Source organism: Aspergillus flavus, chromosome 4, assembly GCF_009017415.1.
Source record: "Aspergillus flavus chromosome 4, complete sequence".
NCBI lineage: Eukaryota > Fungi > Ascomycota > Eurotiomycetes > Eurotiales > Aspergillaceae > Aspergillus > Aspergillus flavus.
In genome coordinates this window covers 3,402,043-3,421,088 of record NC_092405.1, presented here as the reverse complement: position 1 = coordinate 3,421,088, position 19,046 = coordinate 3,402,043, and the positions used below count along the sequence as shown (strand labels likewise).

At 45.0% G+C, this 19,046-nt stretch overlaps 7 protein-coding genes across 7 annotated transcripts; 2 read left to right on the top strand and 5 right to left on the bottom strand.

Moving 5' to 3' along the window:
* Positions 1-296: 296 nt before the first annotated feature.
* F9C07_2283813 (uncharacterized protein) lies at positions 297-5,556 on the bottom strand. The gene is made up of 7 exons (XM_041292224.2): positions 4,033-5,556; positions 3,447-3,986; positions 2,977-3,400; positions 2,903-2,929; positions 2,695-2,854; positions 642-744; positions 297-579 (listed from the first exon to the last, which is right to left on the bottom strand). The coding sequence occupies exons 1-7, from the start codon at positions 5,030-5,032 to the stop codon at positions 359-361; spliced, it is 2,475 nt and encodes an 824-aa protein (XP_041146582.2). The 5' UTR covers positions 5,033-5,556; the 3' UTR covers positions 297-358.
* Positions 5,557-5,744: 188 nt separating this feature from the next.
* On the bottom strand, positions 5,745-6,311 carry F9C07_10587 (uncharacterized protein; the record flags this gene model as incomplete). The annotated part of the gene is made up of 3 exons (XM_041292223.1): positions 5,745-5,850; positions 5,900-5,917; positions 5,971-6,311. 3 exons carry the CDS (start codon positions 6,309-6,311, stop codon positions 5,745-5,747), a joined length of 465 nt encoding a protein of 154 aa, XP_041146580.1.
* Positions 6,312-6,586: 275 nt separating this feature from the next.
* On the top strand, positions 6,587-6,879 carry F9C07_10588 (uncharacterized protein; the record flags this gene model as incomplete). The annotated part of the gene is made up of 2 exons (XM_041286007.2): positions 6,587-6,778; positions 6,829-6,879. The coding sequence occupies 2 exons, from the start codon at positions 6,587-6,589 to the stop codon at positions 6,877-6,879; spliced, it is 243 nt and encodes an 80-aa protein (XP_041146579.2).
* A 676-nt stretch (positions 6,880-7,555) lies between these two features.
* On the bottom strand, positions 7,556-8,611 carry F9C07_2283810 (uncharacterized protein; the record flags this gene model as incomplete). Its single annotated transcript, XM_041286002.2, has 1 exon — positions 7,556-8,611. Exon 1 carries the CDS (start codon positions 8,468-8,470, stop codon positions 7,556-7,558), a length of 915 nt encoding a protein of 304 aa, XP_041146578.2. The 5' UTR covers positions 8,471-8,611.
* Positions 8,612-9,503: 892 nt separating this feature from the next.
* Positions 9,504-13,878, top strand: F9C07_10591 (uncharacterized protein; the record flags this gene model as incomplete). Its single annotated transcript, XM_041286012.2, has 2 exons — positions 9,504-11,628; positions 12,518-13,878. The coding sequence occupies 2 exons, from the start codon at positions 9,504-9,506 to the stop codon at positions 13,876-13,878; spliced, it is 3,486 nt and encodes a 1,161-aa protein (XP_041146577.2).
* A 148-nt stretch (positions 13,879-14,026) lies between these two features.
* On the bottom strand, positions 14,027-15,103 carry F9C07_1581205 (uncharacterized protein). The gene is made up of 3 exons (XM_071508223.1): positions 15,009-15,103; positions 14,670-14,903; positions 14,027-14,623 (listed from the first exon to the last, which is right to left on the bottom strand). The coding sequence occupies exons 2-3, from the start codon at positions 14,740-14,742 to the stop codon at positions 14,175-14,177; spliced, it is 522 nt and encodes a 173-aa protein (XP_071366592.1). The 5' UTR covers positions 14,743-14,903; positions 15,009-15,103; the 3' UTR covers positions 14,027-14,174.
* Positions 15,104-15,663: 560 nt separating this feature from the next.
* Positions 15,664-19,043, bottom strand: F9C07_2257242 (uncharacterized protein; the record flags this gene model as incomplete). Its single annotated transcript, XM_071510125.1, has 3 exons — positions 15,664-18,238; positions 18,293-18,588; positions 18,635-19,043. 3 exons carry the CDS (start codon positions 19,041-19,043, stop codon positions 16,532-16,534), a joined length of 2,412 nt encoding a protein of 803 aa, XP_071366591.1. The 3' UTR covers positions 15,664-16,531.
* Between the last annotated feature and the right edge of the window lie 3 nt (positions 19,044-19,046).

Here is a 19,046-nt window from a genome sequence, read left to right as displayed (position 1 = left end):
TACCTTTTCCAGGTTACCTTATATGGTTTAATGGCATTTTGAGATTGATGCAAAGCAAATGAAATAGTTTCACGTGGGTCACAAGTGCTATTCAATAATTACACGGTTCAAAGTACAAAAGGAGAAATGGTTATGATTGTAGTGCAGCTTTAACGACATTTATAATACCTCAGTCGATGAAAATGAGAAAGGAAGATTCGCATTAATGTACTTTAAACGCTCTCATTCATTGATTGTGCGGCCTTCATTCGGCCACCATCGCAACCATCCTGCAGAGGGAGGGATAAGACTGGCTAATTCCGTATGCCATAAAAATATGCTTCGAAGATTAGTACAGACCAAAAAATAACTGAATGAACTAACTTACAGTTAGAAGCTCGTCGATTGAAGATTGCTGGGTCATAGATTGGAAACTCCGTATCTCCCGACTCCAAAGTTCTGGTTTCATTAGAACAATCACGTTGGGCTTTGAAGAAGCGGTCTCCGGCTCCATTATTTCCATCATTATGAAACCGAGTGAGCGGACGTCATCACATTCCATGCCTTGATTGTTGCGAAGCATGTAGGATCCAACATTTCCTGATTTATAACTTAGTCGATGATTTATGCCATGTTCGCGAAGGTATGTGGTCGAGACATACCGATTTTGATCCCTCCAGCTTGTGTCAGAAGAATATGGTCTAGAGACATACCAAGACAGCAGATCCCGAGCTCACGATGAAAGTATCGGAGGCCGTGCAATACCTTGTAGATGGATTAGTATCATTTGAAGGGGTTGGTTAAACGCGTCTAGATGCTTACCTCTCTGCATATGTAAGAGATGTATTTCTCTTCTAAATCCATGTTCTTTCGGAGCTGGGCCAACGAGATCCTAGTTGTGTCATAGACGAAGGATATGACATGATTTTCGAGGAATGCAGCTTGCAGGTTGACCAGGTTCACATGGGAAGTTTTTATGAGGCGGTTCGTGATGGTTTTATCGGTCAATCTTTGTTGCTTGATGGTAAATATTTGGCGTGAAGTAAGCTTGTCCTGCACCAGCCACAACTTCCCACGCCCATCAATGTCTTTAATAGCTGTATACTTTATCCATGGAGAAAAGCCTTTGCAGAACGAAGTTTTACTTTCCTTTATCTGTTCGAATTCGGAGTCGTTGGGTTTGATGGGCAAAGAAATCCTATTCGGGGTAAAATGAGAGACAAGCCTCTACACAAGGTTAGAATTATGCTGTTCCATGCTAGGGGAAATGGGCCGCACTTCCTGATCTTGCTTGCAAGATCGAATTGTACGCATGTTCTCCGACAGGCTGTGGCTATGAGTTTCTGCTTGATAAATGTGAGTCGATTGTATTGAGTAAATACTTGAGAAGATGAAGATTTTACTTATACTTATAGGCCATAATTGTGCTGTGGTAACGAAGACTATTATTCGGGGGAGAGGGGGGGTTTAACTGGAGGAAGCGCCCACGAGCGGCCGATCGATCTATCAATGGTCTGCCAAGTGCAATGTCTATGAGCTATAAATAGAAGATTAAGCTAGATGTAAGAAGAGCAACTTCCCCTCCACAAATCAGTCACATCTGACTCTTTTTACAATACCATTTCATTACAGGAATTGTGGAGCTTCTATAAGTGATACTATATATATCAAACACCATAGCGTAGTAACTGACATCCCAATATGGTAATCGGGGAGGGTTCAAAAGTCAAAACAAGAGGTACTTGAACTTTTTAAGTTTTATATGTATGAGACTAATCTTGATGCAAGACACATAATTTTAAATTAGATGTTCGAGCATCGGGCATGCTAGAGGAAGGGGGATTTTATATAGTAGGACTATTGTATTTACTTTAATAAATATTAAATGATAAAATAATTACGCCGGTCCAGGCCATTGATATCAATATTATGAAACGCTAAAATCACTGAGTACAATTTAATTTAATAAAAAATGATTCAGTACCTCGTCCTCTTGACACTGGGACTTGGGAGCAAAGAGTCCAGCTTTCGTTTCTCAATGTTTGATGTGCCCCCTCCATCGCACGCAATGCATCTAATAGTCCCCGGTGAACCGTGGTCGGAGGTGCCAAAATGTCTATTAAAACCCTGTATACGATGGAACCAGGCCATGCTCTGAGGAAACCCGCTAATATTCCAGGATGGACCACCGGGAACCCGAAGGGATATTGTAACTGTGTCAGTTGGATGCCGTACTGTGAAGCTTATCTTCTTGCGATACCGATGACATAAACTGCATACGCCATCGTTAAGGTGACACTTTGAGAGGATCCCAGATGCTGTTATAAATTCGATGACCGGAGATTGCAAAAGACGTTCTAGCGCGGCTGCTACATGGTAAAAGCTATGGCGGCAACGAACGGAGCCCTGACAGTAGTACACTCCTTGATCGTATATGAGTGGATGGTCCAGTTCGAAATAAAAGTTAGTGATAAGTAATGCTAAAGCCACCTTAACCAGGTCTTTTCGGCTTCTTGGATGGAGATGTACATTATCCCTCTGTAACTGGAGACTGTCTGTAGCATCTAATCGGATCGGACGTGGTAGTTGCGTGTTGAGTCGCAGCAGTGTCTGATCTGTTTTGGATCCAGTCTTCATGTTCAGGAAGTGGAATTGCCCGTCTGTAAGAAGGTTAAAAGTGTCCAGAATCCGGGTCCGTGAATTCGTTGATCTAGCACGTTTTGGCTCTTCCCCTGTTCCTAGCGAGACCACCACATCAACTACAGAGTCTGGCCATATTCTGGAAGCCTCCCATCGTCCTAGGTCCGTTGGATTAGGGAAGCCTAGGGCGCCGTCCCAGAATTCACCGGTATCTATGTTTGCCGGTTTGAAAAACCTTGCGAAATTAGCACCCTATGCCAATAGATTTATATAGTTAGCCTACCCTGGTGCGGCTGATGTCGCACGTGCACTGGTAAAAGTTAGACAGTGAAGTCAGGCCATTGTTCATTGACTTACACCTGCCATAGTAAAGGCTCTTTCTTCACATTTCTCGGTCTGATTGCTGCATAAGCCGTCTCCATATATTTATCCTTTAGCTGATTAGCTCCTTCTACCGATATATCTCTCAATCCATTATAGTTCGTGAAAATTGTACGCCGACCACCATGGGTCATGGCAGTAATCGCGATACGAGTACCAGGGATGGTATTGGGTGCATAACCAAAGAATACTTTATCCGGAGTGTATGCCTCTTGGAGCAGGCTTTCTAGCGTAGTCTCATCATGCATAGCATCTGTGGTAATATAATTGACTGCGGATTTGATATACCCGAATATAGAATTTGATCCCCCAAAACAGCGGACAACGAATGACTCAAATACGTTGACGCAACGTTCAATTGGCCATTGTAAATGGAATTTTGCGAGGGTAATCAATCCTCCTATATCACATTATTTGATATCCTGCATGGCATATGAGCAACTTACCTGAACTGCTGCCGCACGCAACATCTACCATTTCATGCAACGGACAGTCTTGAAGCAGCTTCTGCAACTCCTTCATGAATTCTAAAGGCGTCACGCCTCTTGACCCACCGCCATCTATGGCCATGATTCTGGCGCCTGCAGTTCTAGGTTTGAGATCCAAGAGCAAATTCCCGTCATCATAGATGCAACGTATTCTTATCCTGCCTTCCCGACATGGTATTGCCGTACCGAAAATGCGAATACATTCATCACAGATCGAATGTCCGCAGCTCAGATGCCGTTCAGGAGGGCGGCGGAGACAATGTAGGCAGGTCTTGTTACTTCGGAATAGAGCCACCGAACCATCGAGTGTCCTCATGTTGCCCCAATGAAGCCTGCTGGAAGAAATATATTCTCTCTGGAGCTTTTCGAATAAATCACAGCAGTGGCGCTCGATTTCACCACACATATGACGTGCACATAGATTATTGTAGCTATCTTGAAGTGCCTTATAGCAGTATGGCTTGTAGATCGTGGAGAATATCGATTGAATCGAGAAAGCTGAGATTGTTAGTTGGGAACATTTGATTTTGGGAGAAACACTAACAGTGCATGCGTGGAGGATACGCATCCATAATAATACTAGATGCAATGCATGATGCAACACTATCGTATGGCGTCTTGTAGTCTTGAGAGAGCGTTATGAAGTTCTTTAAATGTCCCAGGTAGTCACTTTCTACCATATTATCGCAGCGGGCGGCGGCGATAAAGTTGAATTCCTGTGAAATTGTTCGCGCCGTATGCTGAACGGCCTTCTCAAAGAATGACATAAGATGTACTGCAGAAAAGAGCATCTGATGCCCATTCTTCGTATTAGCTACTTCCTCCCTCTGTCGGTAGACTTCATCTCGGAGGCGTTGGTATCTTGCTAGTGGGGATAAGTAGTCTCCCGCAAGTCGGAAAAGTCTAACGACGGAGAAACATTCACCGAGCTCTACCGACCGGAGGTGAAGTGCATCCAATAATTCGTTGTATGGGCTTGATTCTGATATGACGATAAGCAGCCTTGGGCGTATTTTCTCTGGTAGTGACTTTGGCCCTCCAATCTCGATCCACGTCATCAATTGTTCAGCAACATCTGCCTGGGTCGAGAAATCGTCTGCAAACATGCACACTACATCGCAAAATAGAAAGTAAAGCCTACTGAAAATAATGTCACTTATCGAGTAAGGGCTAGGCTCCCAACGAGTGGGATAGGCAACTGTTTCATGGCAAAGGAGATGGCTTCGTTCTGTGGCGCTTTGAACAGATGGGCTACTCTCAGCGAAAAGCAACGGGGCGTCACTATTGATTGAAACTGTATCAAGCCGTAGGTTCACGTTTCCTTTTTCGCCTCTCCGACCAATATTATTTCGACTAAATATCTGTTTAACGGCTGCATCTTTTGTTTTAGTGCCGATAAAGAGCGCGATCTGTGGGGTCTGAGAAGCCTGCTTTGGAAGCTCTTTGATCACCCGACTAAGTCGGCCAGTATCCTCGAGAACGACTTCACCAGTCCGTTCGTTACGTACATGGCGGAGCCACGCAAGATGGTGACAAGATGACATCTCTGATTACTGATGTTATGGTAAAGGTCTCTCTACCATGCCTTTTATAACTCCAGGCCCAGAGTAAGGCTGTTCGCTCCATACACCAATAGCTAATAAAAAAGGAAAATGCGAAAATTTCTTGCCTAGAGAAAGTCAATTTTGGTAGTATTACACTTTTTACGGCATTTTATTTTACGGAATGGCGTAAAAGCGGGAAAATGGAAGGAGAGAAAATTGAGAAGCAGCAATATTCTGCCGGAGAACTTAAACCCTCCATGTGATACTTTCTTTCGTTCTAGGAAAGCTAAGGGTAGCGTAGGGATGCCTGATGGGTTTGATTGTGGGTTATGATCTTCCGCTCTTGTTTTAGGAAAAACTCTGTAAACCTGGACAGACCAGGAAGAAGAATTCTGGGCTCCCGTTTATCCCACGACGTAATCTCTTTTCTTTGTTCTCCCAAACCGTATAGTCAACTAGACATATATAGTTTAGCTCATGGGCCTGTCTTACCGTACTTTTGTTACATCAATGCCCGGAATTGGAAGTGTAGTGGAATTTAGCTCGTGGAGCGGTCTTACATGAAGGTGGGTGGCTACTAAATCTAATTGGTTCGACGGTACCAGCAGGGCTGCGCCAGGCACAGTAAGCTTTGATTCGCAATAAACCGGAATAGACTAAAAGATGGCAACAAGAATTCAATAGACGCTCTCCAAACCCGGTCACTCCTTGCCTAATCATCAATGTCATCGTCTGCAACCGCCTCTTGGACACTAGAACTAAAATGCACCAGGTACAACTCCAACTGCTCAATGTAACGCTCCAGGCCCTCAAACTTTCTGCTCAAATATCAGTTACTGTGCGAACAAAAGTAGTTCAATGTCTTACTCTTGTACATTTCGAAGCCTAATTGGTTGCTTTAGCTCTATCACACGGCAGGGTTCATGACTGGCTCTTACTGGCTCTCGAGCTTTTCAACGCGGCTTGTTAGCTCGTTGACTAATTCTTTGAGGACTGCTAGTTCTTCTTGTGCCTCGAATGGTGCCGCGGGAGGCGTCGATGACGGCGTAGAGGATTGGTCATCTGACACAAGTTCAGGGATTTCCTCAATCCCCTGAACCTCATCAACGCTTTCGTGGACAGCAGGAAACATGTGAGAGGTAGGGGTCTGTAGTGACTCAGGGGCGGCTAGGACGGAATCAAAGATAAAAGGATCAAGATTTGGGAAGTCAGGTAACTCTCCATTACTCCAGCCAAGGAATGCTTCCATCATTTGATCTTCCATGATTTGGTTGCTCATGACTTTCTTGCTGTTCTCATTTGGTGGAATTACCTTGATTATTTATAACCTGGAAAAACCCCATCATACCCGACGGGACAGAACGTGTCAAATCTGTATCCCACACGCGACACGCCCACGAATCTATTTTAGGACACAATAGACTTGCGGAGACGCTCACACTCCTCGTACGCAATGTCGAATTCCTTGTTTTCATGGTAAAATCGTTAACGAATGAGATTACAGAGAGAACCCGCCGTCAAATTATCTGCATCGGACTCTCCTGTTCGACCACTATGTCCTCTAATGCCCCTGCCACGGGGAATAGCAAGCCATACACCCCAGAAGAGAAACAGTTGCTCCGATCTCTCAGACAGGAACACAAAAGCTGGATCAATATTCTCGAGGCGTATAACCAGCAAGTAGCAATTGACCGCCAACGAACTCGACATGCGCTTCAGAATCAATGGCGAGTGATTCTCCGTGAAGTAGGTCGCCTTCAACATCTACACAAACTATCTAGTCTAACTTTGTACAGGGAGCAGCCAGCCAACAGGAACTTGACGCAAGAACTCGTTTGGATTCTTGATTGGTGATCGGCGGAAATTTGAGACAGAAATCTAGCCAATGAACGATTGTTTCTAAGTAAAGACATCATTGAATAGAGTCTGTTGGCGCTTATCGTCAAATATATAGGTTTAATTTGGATGGTACAGAATGCACTTTCTTCAGATATCCATTGTCTACTCTCCAGTCTCAGCTTTCCGCATTTTCACTACATAGCCTCAACATTTCTCCCTAAGAAATTCGTTCATCCATAGGTCACTATGCAAGCGTACCACGTATGTAATCACTTTCTTTCTCTACTGGACTCCACTAAAGCCATCTAATAACAGGACACAGACCAAAACGAAATTATCAGTTGGGGTCTTGTACGCAGCCTCTTCGTGCGGGAGCAATACCACCTGGAACAAATTTCGAGATTGGAGAGGTCTCTTATCAGTGCACGTCGCACCACCCACAGCGAACGTGGAGCCTATGCCTATCTCCGTGCACGCTTCGATGAACTTCAGCAGGCCTACGATGCACTTCTGGCAGAATATAATCGTCGCAAGCGTGAAGTTAGTGGATTTGTTTGCCAAGAATGTTCTAAAGCAGGGCAGGCTACTGTGACTGCGGGGGAGGTAATAGAAGCCATCGAATAGGTCTATGCCAGTGGTGTATGAGCCTATACTATGAGGACTACCCCCTACAGAAAACATGCTTTATCTCAGGTTAAGCTCATCCAGCATGTTAGGGGATTCTTCCGGCCAATCATTATCCTGTCTTTGTACTTGCCTGTCCTGTCTTCTTCTATTTCGAGGATGTCTCCGGTTCCTTTCGATGATACGATCTCTGTTACGCGGCATCTGTTGAGTCCGACGGGAGCGCGCCCGTCTTCTCTGGTTTATGTACTGTTCATTTTGACGCTGCTGTCTTTCTCGTTGTCGAGGTTGGGGTGTTGGTGTAGCAAGTGACAGGTTATCTTCACTGTCTTGATTATCCTCTTCTACATACAGCGGCGGGGGTGATTGCCCTGAATACGGAGGGTGTGTAAGCTGTGCTTCGTAGAAAATCCCATCTCTGGTATCGACGCCGCGCTCTAGCCTTATCCTGTTATAGTCTTCCGCTGATCTTAAAATTTCCTCCTCAAAATCCTCCCTCTTCACCCGCCAATCTGTAGGATAATTCCTGTGGGTTATACGTTCCCAAATGAAGTCACGTATATCTTCGAACCTGCAGACCGACCCATAGAAATGGAAGTCTCTCACGGCTTTGCCAAGTTGGTCACCCGCATTAGACCAGTTGGAAATCTCAATAACTCCAGCACGAGATATATCCTTGATCTCAGCGTTAATCCTCTCTAGTGCCGCTTTTGCCCTTGCAGATTGCTGTCCATCCCCTTTCCATAAGAGGCAGTGCAAATGGCTTCTGGCACGGTTCCAGAATGGCTGCAGTGTAGGTAGGGTATCTGGGGGACAGGGCATTGACCAGTTCTCGGTGCTTTCAATAAAAACTCCATATGGTCCATCTTCTGGATTGCGTGTTGTAAATTCCGGAAGTAAAACGATCTCGCCCGTGAAATAGTCTGTTTCATGTTCCTTCCGGAAGCCCAAGGGCGGAAAAATGTAGCCTGGCATATTTGGTATGGGGCCCTGAGCATCTCTTAGCCTGGTAGATAGCCCATCATGGAGTATTTGCACGCTTTCTGGACTCGACCTGTATGCTGGTGGCTCATATGGTGGGTTTTCTAGCAGCCATTCATGAAAAACGCTGTCGCGGGTATCAATATGGCTTTGTCGTCTAATCAAGGTGTAATATGCTGTGCTATTCTCGATTTGCGTGTGGAAGTCTTCCCGCTTAACCCTCCAACCGGTTGGATATTTCATGCTCTGTATACGTTCCCATATGAAGTCCCGAACATCTTCGAAACGCTATTAATATTAGTATCAAGGTACCACTGTCCGGGAGATGGAAACGAACAGCTGTAGATCCGTAGATATGATAATCCCTTACCGCCTTTTCTAATTGATCACCAGCATTGAACCAATTCTCCACCTCGATACATCCCACTCCAGTATCATCAAATTCACGGCTATTGAGGGACTCCAAGTTCTGTTTGGCCGCTTTTCTTTGTTCTATGGTACCCCATAGAATACTATTAATATCAGCTTCAGCAGCCAGCCATTTAAGCCGAGCAGATTCAAGAAGATCATCCGGTATAGCATAGACCCTTTCCAGCGTATATGTAATGAAGAGTTCGTAAGGGCCTTCTTCTTTGTTGCGAGTTCTCCATCGCCGATAGAATTGCCATACCCTAGAACGACATCCACGTGGTGGGGCCAAATAAGACTGGATAGTTGACATGCTGCACGTTGTCCTACAGAAAACAACCATTTTTATCTACATAAATAGGTATCATCATATATTGTTTGTCAGATGTCCTTCCCATGGGAAGCTTTCTAGAAATGCGTATTCCGCGAGATACTGGCTGAAGGCGTATTTTAGAAAGACGCTTTCTTGAGCCCACAACTATTGGAGCGAATTGCTATGCAAACCTAGCATCCTAGTGTCCTATAAATAGCTTCTTGCGCCTATTATCTACCTTTAAAAACCTCTCCCCTATTTTCCTTGATTTAAATCTCTTGTACCGTGAAGTAAACGATAAATGCGATGGCTTCACCATCAGGCAACAGAGGGCGATCTCACCGCCCAGCTCCTACCCCAGAGCTGCTTGATATATATAAAAAGAAATGGTCAACTATCGAGGATCTGCTATATGACGAACGGATAATTGAGGAGGTGTTTGAGAAAAAAATAAAACAAATAAATCATTCAATCAAGGAGCTCAACAAACTTCAGGATAGGAAGAAGAATGACGGCGAAATCAATTTAAAGTTTTTTCGAGAGCTGCGTAACCAATTGAATGAGCTGAAGGTGGATTTTGAACGTTCCGGGGCCATGGAAGCCGAAAGATATGACACATTCCGGTCTTTTGCGAATAATGAGATGAAGAAACTGGGATATCCTGATATGTTCTTCTTCAGCCACCAGGACTACGTGGAATTCTATAAAGCAACTTACGGGGACGTACCAGGACCCAACACTGATGGCAGATATGGAGATAAGTCTGAAAGCGAGTATAGGGATGGTTCCGCCGATGGTTCCGACGGTGGATCTGACAATGGATCTGACAATGGATCCGACAATGGATCTGACAATGGATCTGACAATGGATCTGACAATGGATCTGACAATGGATCTGACGATGGATTTGATGATGGTTCCGCCGATGGTTCCGACGGTGGATCTGACAATGAATCTGACAATGGATCTGACGATGGTTCTGATGATGGTTCCGACGATGGTTCTGATGATGGTTCCGACGATGGTTCCGACGATGGTTCCGACGATGGTTCTAGTACTGAATCCGACTATTCCCATAGAAGGACAAGGAGCAGGCACAGTGATCGAGGCATCCACAGCAAATGGCATCAAACAGCAACACCTCTCAAGGAGCTACGCAAAAAGTCACTTCAAGCGGGAATGCCAGATGATGGCGAGCCTTTGGCGTGGCGCCAGTATGGCAACGTAGGGTACGGATACATTGTTGGTTACGAATGTAAAGGCAAACAGACAGCACGCCTGGAAGCTGCTAATCGGCGATCGCGCCCTTCGATACATATTTCAAAACAATCACTGGCACGGAAAAAGATAGCTCGAAAGTATCGGAGAGATAAAGATGTCAAATACCGATCTAGAGATCACATTGAAGGCCTTGGTCTAATCGCGTGGAGAGTGGACCCAAAATACCGAGATAATCCGACATCAATCCTTCTACCAACGGAAAAGGCCTGGTACCCAGAGACATACATCAGTGTATGTTGGACAGATGGTCGTTGGACTTGGGAGTCTCGAGACGGCCTACGTTTCGTCTACGGGGGAGAGCCTTCCGTGGTAGATTTTATGATCTATGAGAAGGCAATCAAGCAAGAGGGGCAGTACTGGAAAGCGGTGACGGGAAAGAAACCGGCATTCACGGAGGCCGGTAAAGTTAAAAATAAGCATTGGAGAAACTCTAATGCCCATGGAGGAGCACACTATCTTCATCCAAGAGCTCGGAAAAATAAACGGATCGTGGCAGTTGTCGAAAAAGATGTCACCAATAGCGATGGTGAACAACTAAAAACCGAATCTGAATCTTCTGAAGAGGAGTACTCGTCGCAGTCAGAAGAATCGGATGAAGAATCCTTAGAGTCAGTGTCCAGCGAAGAGGACCAGCTACTCACACCACCCGAATCCCCAATTTCTCCAACTCCAGGACACAATAGATCAAAGAAAGGAAGGCGTGAGCACCAAAAGCAAAGGCGTCAGGCACGGGAACACAGAGAACATGATGATAGACAGTCAGAGAGGCGGTCCAAGCATCGAGCGCGAAAGCATCAAGATAATAAAAGTCGAGACAGAAAACGACGAGTAAACAACCCACGAACGAGAAAGGAGCATATAGCAGAGCCTCACACACCGAGGGTTTCATCAGACCCTAGGCCACCAGATGCCCCAAAATCTTCGAAGCATAAGAATATTAATCGGAAGGCCAAACCCATTCAGCTTAGCTCTAAGCGTCATAGTAACAAGGCCGGGAAGAACGACTTAGAACCCATCAACCTAACCGAACATAAGAACAAAGGGAAAAACAAGGAGAAAAACAAGGAGAAAAACAAAGAGAAAGACAAAGGGAAGAACAAGGAAGGCAGTTCTAAATCTGTAAAGAAATCAAAGGCACGAATTTCTAAGGGTACGCCCGACATACAATCGAAAACTACCGACAAATTCGATACAGACACTCGAAAATCCAAGGTCAAATCCAAACCGTCAAAGTCTACTAGATCTGGCCATACAGAAACAAAACGCTCCAAATCTAAAGATAAACACAAAAAAGCGATGACTCTTGAAAATGTTGTATTTAACAACCCCTGGGAGGAGGAGAGCCCTGCAATCGGTGGTGAGGATGAATATAGGCGTTATATCTAAGGATCCAGGAGTGTATATTAATATATGGCGTTTTCAAGAACATTAAAGCATCGCCCACAGTAGCTTAGACTAGAATGAAAGTACATTCTATATTAAAAATTCTTCATTACTCGTTGTCTTTTGTAGCACAATGTAATGCGTTCACCTATGCATATATAAGAAGCTCCTGGCCTAGGAGCGCTACACCGAGAGGAAAATTCCGAGCCATTATTCGTTTCCTGTTATAAGTTCTTGTTCTCTTAATCTACAGGGACCTGATACATTCGATTAACTAATTATAAGAAGTAGCTTTTTTAATATATAGCAAATGCGCTTTTTGTTGAGATCAAAAAGTTCGCTTTCTCGTCAATAGCGGAGCAAATACTTTGCATCAAAGAAGCCTTTTTAATCTAATGCCACATTTAAATAGTTCTATATCCCTCATCATTCTCACTCTCTATAAAAATTGTCAGCCAGTTGATCAACATAGTAAAAGATGTCTCTTTATACAGAACAATATGATGCGGCAGCACCTTTAATTGCGTCACTGCTCTGGAGCTCACAAGGCGAGCAACATACCCCGATAGTGAAGCAGCTCAAGTTACTAAACAACCAGATCCAAGCCAAGAATAGTCAAAATAGGCGAAGACAGGATGACGGAACATTGGATCTAGATTTGTTCACTTGGTTACGTGAGCAGATCAAAGAAGCCGCTGCTACCTATTATGTATCGCAGGATGCAAAGAAGTTTAGAAAGGCGCAGGCTAGGTTGAAAGGAGCCATCAAACGGTTCCACTGGCCAGAAACCTGGAACATTGAATGGGAGCAGTTCATGGAATATTACCAAAGTTTACCCCAGCAGCAGTCGAGAAAGATACCTTTTGATAAAGTTGGTTTCGAGGTTGGTCACGACTCGGAAGCTCAGCTGGAGCGACATTTAGAGTCAAAATCCGACTTTGAGTCGAGCTTTACGGCAAAAGAAGAGAATCAAGATCGATCTGGCCCCGAGTTTAATGCTGGCTCTGATTCTGGCTCTGATTCTGGCTCTGATTCTGGCTCTGATTCTGGCTCTGATTCTGGCTCTGATTCTGGCTCTGACTCCGGCTCTGATTCCGGCTCTGACTCCGGCTCTGACTCCGACTCTGACGCCGAATCTGACGCCGACTCTGACGCCAACTCTGACGCCGAATCTGACGCCGAATCTGACGCCGAATTTGACTCTAATATTAGCTCTGACCTATCGAGCTGGAAACTATGTACAATGTTGAACGACGTCCAAGTTCAAGCAGAAAAGCAATATGGAATTCCATTTAAGGCTGGCTCAATTCTTGGCTGGTGTAAACGGCAAGGACATGGATACACGCTGATCATCGGTCACCAATACCATACGAAGAGAATGGCCCGGGTGGTTTCTGCCACGAGTCTTCCACCTCACATTCAGCACATGAAGGATATCGCCTCCAGCGCACGAGTCAACAGGGGCTTAAATAATCCATCCAAGTATGATTCTAGATTTATCAAAGGACTCGGCCTTGTTGCCTACGCCGTGAACAATAAACTGCAGCTGGATCCAACTTCCTCTCTGCATCCCCGCAATATTCGATATCCCGAAACATATATCTGGATTCAATGGTTGGATGGTGCTTGGACATGGGAAACCCGTGAAAGCTTCAGGTATATCATGGGCAGCCTGACCGAATTCCAAGTTGATGTCTTACTGTATCAACTAGCAATTGAGCAGGATGGTCGATACCGAGAAGCTTTAACTGGAACAAGTCCACAATATCCTAACGTTACCCAGGTGGATTTGGATCTGAGAAATGCATCTTTATCAGTGCATCAAAGTCCTTCAACCAGCAACGGAAGGATTGCAGGTAGTGAAGGGGTGAATCGGCCCCAAAACAGCACTGTCGCGAGAAGGTTTGCCAACCTGTATACAGATGGAGCACTTGGAGACTCAAGCCCAAACTGGCAGCGGGAGCTACCTATAAGTGATAGGCGCAAAGCTACAAAGGCTTCACGAAAAGTGAAGTAATCCCAGATTGGAGATGCTAAAGTATAGCACATGTTCTACGCTTTTTTAATGTACTAAGTTACAAATTGTCAGTGAAGTTTTGATTTTGGCATCGTGCTTTTACTCTTTAATTCCCATCTTTCGCTTTTACCGCCAGGAGTAGTTTTAAAGGACTGCTAAGTGTTCATAATGAAGAATATCCATAAACTACACATATCGCTAATTTGTAGCATACACATGTAAAGTATTGGTGTTGGTCTGAACGACCTTGCGAAGACCTAACGTAGATTGCTCAAGGAAACAGATCGTAGCTGCTTCTATGCATGAGGTAAATTGTTGTTAAGGCCTTGCTTTAGCTGCTCTAGAATTCCAGCCAGTGTCCGACTTTGTATTTCTGCCTTCGCAAGGGATTGACCAAGCCAGTCTGAACGTCTATTATGTAATAGCAGGAGCATTGTCAATTGCTTGTTCTTCTTTTGTAGATGAAAGTGCTCCAGCTTGAGCTTTTCGTATTCTTCCCGCAGTCTCCCCACTTCTTGTGCTTGTTTACCTTGCATTTCGTTCGCCGTTATATTGTTCTCAACAGCCCATATATCACCATTCTCGAGGGCGCTGTAGATCTCAATATAATTGTTGGTAGATAAGTCGCTGAGGTTTTTCGAGAATAGATGCTTGCAGTTATTGTTGCATTGCCACATGTACTCATCGCCTGCTTGGGGATGCAGCCGTATTTCGGATGGAGGTACTAGGAGAGAAAGGGTGTTTTCTTCAAGATCAATAATAGGCACGTTGTCAAGGACATAAGTACTTACTCAAATGGTTTGATAGCTCTTTCCGGCACTTTAAACGTTCCGAAGCGCGCTTTTTGTTAGCTGGCGTAGACATACCTGCCTTATGCTACTATAAATTCCGTATTGAATAGGTATCGAACCTCTATGTATAAATTCTTCACTTGCGCAACTTCCCAATGTTCGGCGCCAGTCTAAATGCCCTAAAAATAGACCATGCGACTTCTGCGCATTAAATGTTCATTCTAAACCTTGATCCTATTACAGAATTAGATTTCCAGGTTCAACCTTCGATAATTGTCTATAAAGATAAACATTTATCTATGATTGGGGGGGGGGCTGCGTCATTATCGGAGCACTTACCTGTTCCTCAAGTGTCAGGTAGCGGCGCTTAAGGAGTTATATTGGTGGTCACTAAACACGTATATCAACTGTCAAAAACGCGCATTTCTTATCTGCGCGATTCGGCTTCTAGTGTACACGACACACATAAGCGCTTTTTCTCAGTTGGCGTTTGTTTGTAGCTCAGTTCAAATTCCCAGGGCTGCCGATGTATAGACTGATAAGCTACTTGAAAAGCTTTCCACAATGCTTCCTTATGAATGCACCGCTTGTGACACAGTGGGTTCTATACTGCTACAGTGGATATATCTTCTGTTTAATGTGAAGTTGAAATAGTAGGATCTGCACAACATATGTAAGGGATATAATTTATTAGGTACATTGCACAAGTATTGAGAACAGGTTATGCACCAAAACTACCTTGATCTCCGTCCTGTGGTGACTGCCCCGCAAATTAGTTGACTCAATACTATCAATCACTGAAGACTCGCCGTAAATTAAATAACGGATTTTGGCTTCGTGTAGGCGCAACAAGGCGCTTAATTGCATTGCCGCAAACCTATTTTTAAGCCGGTGCTGACATGAACCTTCTTGATTGGTTGAAGAATGCCAGGGTATCCACATCAAAACATGCAATGTTCAACCTCCAAGATAAAAGGATACGTAACGGGAAAAGCAAAAGCCTTGCTTGTGAGGTCAAAAAAAAAAAATGTTTTATTCATACCTATGACAAAGTGAATTATTGGATGGACCTCTCACTTTTACATACTAGCCGAACGCAACTGTATCTTAACTGTCCAAGTCGCTAATAACTCTTCTATTAATGCCACAATCAGATGACGCTTTTTTAGAGGTGCATTTCTAATCTATTTATCTAACGAATAATATATGGTCATCTAGAAGCTCTATTGAATGGCCTCGATTGCCAAATGCAATCGACTTTTGTGAAGCTCATTGACAGTGAGGGGCTACTACTAAGGGAAGGCAGTCATCAGTGGGAGGCATTCACCGGTGGTAGGCAGTCACTGGTGGTAGGCAATCACTGGTGGTAGGCAGTCACTGGTGGTAGGTAGTCACTGGTGGGAGGTAGTCACCGGTGGTAGGTAGTCACTGGTGGTAGGTAATCACTGGTGGTAGGTAGTCACCGGTGGTAGGCAGTCACTGGTGGTAGGTAGTCACTGGTGGTAGGTAGTCACCGGTGGTAGGTAGTCACTGGTGGTAGGTAATCACTGGTGGTAGGTAGTCACCGGTGGTAGGCAGTCACTGGTGGTAGGTAGTCACTGGTGAGAGGTAGTCACCGGTGGTAGGTAATCACTGGTGGTAGGTAATCACTGGTGGTAGGTAGTCACCGGTGGTAGGCAATCACTGGTGGTAGGCAGTCACTGGTGGTAGGTAGTCACCGGTGGTAGGCAATCACTGGTGGTAGGTAGTCACCGGTGGTAGGCAATCACTGGTGGTAGGCAGTCACTGGTGGTAGGAAGTCACTGGTGGGAGGTAGTCACCGGTGGTAGGTAGTCACTGGTGGTAGGCGCTCTCGGGCGCTGTTATATAAGGTTCAGGCTTTCCAAAAACTCCTCTCTTGACCATACATCAGGAGTCCGTTTTCCGGAAAATATCAGGCTATTTTCTTTTAAAGCCTCCCAGAGATTTGGCAGAGCAAGAGGGGATATTGAGCTATCAGATTCAAAGCATACAAATTTATATCCTTTATCAGCAAGCTCTGCGGCTTGTGAGCCGAATGCGAGATGATCTCCAGGAAGGTCTTGGAACTTGGCGTATTGTCGTGTGGTCCAATTATAAAGGACAAAAACTGACTTTGTAGAGAGAAATTCATGGATAATTGTTGAGATTCTCTTATTACTTCTCAAGTTGTGGAATTCGTACATACACAACCCCTCTTTTGGTTCGAAGCCTGGGGCTCTCGGAAATTGTTCGCCCGTATCTGAATCACTTAGTCGAGGCTCTTCCCCAAATTGGCCATAGTTCGGTACGTATGTGGCTGGTCTACTTTCAGGGGCATCACTTGCGGTGTCGTAGTTGCTTGACCCTGTTCGCTGGACCGGAACCGGGGAGACCTCACCAGAAAGTCTCGGAGATACGGTGGCACCAGAGCCGAGCACTGACACCTCGGGCACCTCGGGCTCATCCTCTGTTTCAACAAACAAGGCATCCTCAGCTGTCGAGCTATTGGTATCTGAGTCTTCAGGAGAACTTTCACTTCCAGGAGTAGAAGTACAGGAATATGCACCAGACAGCGAAACTTCCCCAAAGAAACATATAAAGATATCCCGCTGAAAGGCTAATGATGTTAAATGGCTCCCTCCGGAAGGGGCAAAAGTGTAAATATCATCAATATAAAGATAGTCTTTGTCTGCCTCGTAAGATTCGGTGTCAGGAAGTCCACAACGACAATTCTTTGGAAGGCGACCAATTTCCCGCGTAAGCTTTGGCTGTGTACCACGGTCTCGGCGAGTAGCAAGTCGTCCCAGCTCAATAGCGATGTGGTCTTTTAATGAAGAGACCCGATGCTCATCAATATCCCATAGCTGTGGCGGTCGGATTCGGGAGAGAAAAGATTGAATCGCAACAACATCAGGATCGGCTCCTGATAGCTTTGAAATCTTATCACTGGCAAAACCGATTTTCTTCGCTACCCGCGCCAAATGTGACTGATATTCATCGAGGGAACCTTCCACTATTGGTCTTTTTTTACCACGCGTATAATGAGGCGCTTTTCGACTTAGGACGGGGAAATTTCGCACCGCAACAAGGAAGAGCATGAGATACGCGATTCTTTTACAATCCTTTGTAGATCCTCGAAACGTTTTAAATCTTCCTCCTGACACTTGTAGTGGTACTTCGTTATAATCCGCAGGCTGAAAGCAATGGAAGATGGCTTCACGGAAGGAGATGTTTGCGTTCCGGCGTATCGGCGGTATGATTGGCCGGAGTGATATGACCCAGGCCTCCATACATTTGCTGTCATCGAAGAAAGTTCTAAGGGATAAAATACGTCCCTGAACTTCCCTTAACTTGGCTTTAATTCTGCCACGAGTCGATTGGTCAGAGATCGCAGGGAAAAGTTCGCCCTTGTCCATCAGGTCTGTAACCAATGCAGCGTCCTGTGATGCTTGAGGTGTAAGCGTCTCCAAGCTACACACCGTACTACCGTCAAGGAGGCTAAAATGTTCATTTTCTTCCAGAATCAATGTCCAGGTTCGATAAATTCGATCGAGATAATGACTAAATTCCTAGTCTCACTGTAAATATTGACAGGGAAAGATCAAAGAATTGTGCGTGGGTACCTCAGGGCATCGGAGATGTAATATATGAGTAAAAGCTCCAAGTTCCAAATCACTCCACAACCCAGTGAAAGGTAATAACTGATCAAACTTTGTCCGAATCCTTTGATTAAATGGGCTTTCTAGGTGTTGTAAATATTTGGATTTCCCATCTGAGAGCCTTGCCTTCCATTTTTCGACCTGAGTCGTGTTATTGAGTTGTTCGTAAAATCGGATTTTGCGGTATATATCTCCATCACTAAACTTTAATTCATGGGCATACTCCTCCCGGATGGACTGCTTTGTCGATTCCTGCAGGTCTATGCGGTATCAGCTTAGTTTATGGATCTTCCAAACCAAGCATACCTGAGAGGTAAATCTCTACCACCCACCAACGCTCCGTGGGCTCTAAAAATTGCTTGGCCGCATGAAGGCGGTGCTCCCCGTGTAATACCTCGATTTGAACCCCCTTGGGTACAACCAAAAAGGGAGGCTCTCCTTCCTGTGTTAAATGCCCTATACGCAAGCGCGAGTGGTGAAGAGACTGCGTCAGGTCTTGTCGACTTATTATTACTGGCACGTAGTGCTCGGGGGTATGCAGGCGGATGCAGCCTTCACTTTGAAAGACGGAGATCAGGCGGTTTACATGCTTCATATCAATCTCCCCTCTGCTTGAGGTGCCAGAATATTGTAGATGTTGTAGAAAAACCTTTGCCCGGCCACGGGAAAAGAGCCTTTTATCGCGAAGAACGGATTCATCTGATACGGTTGGCATACT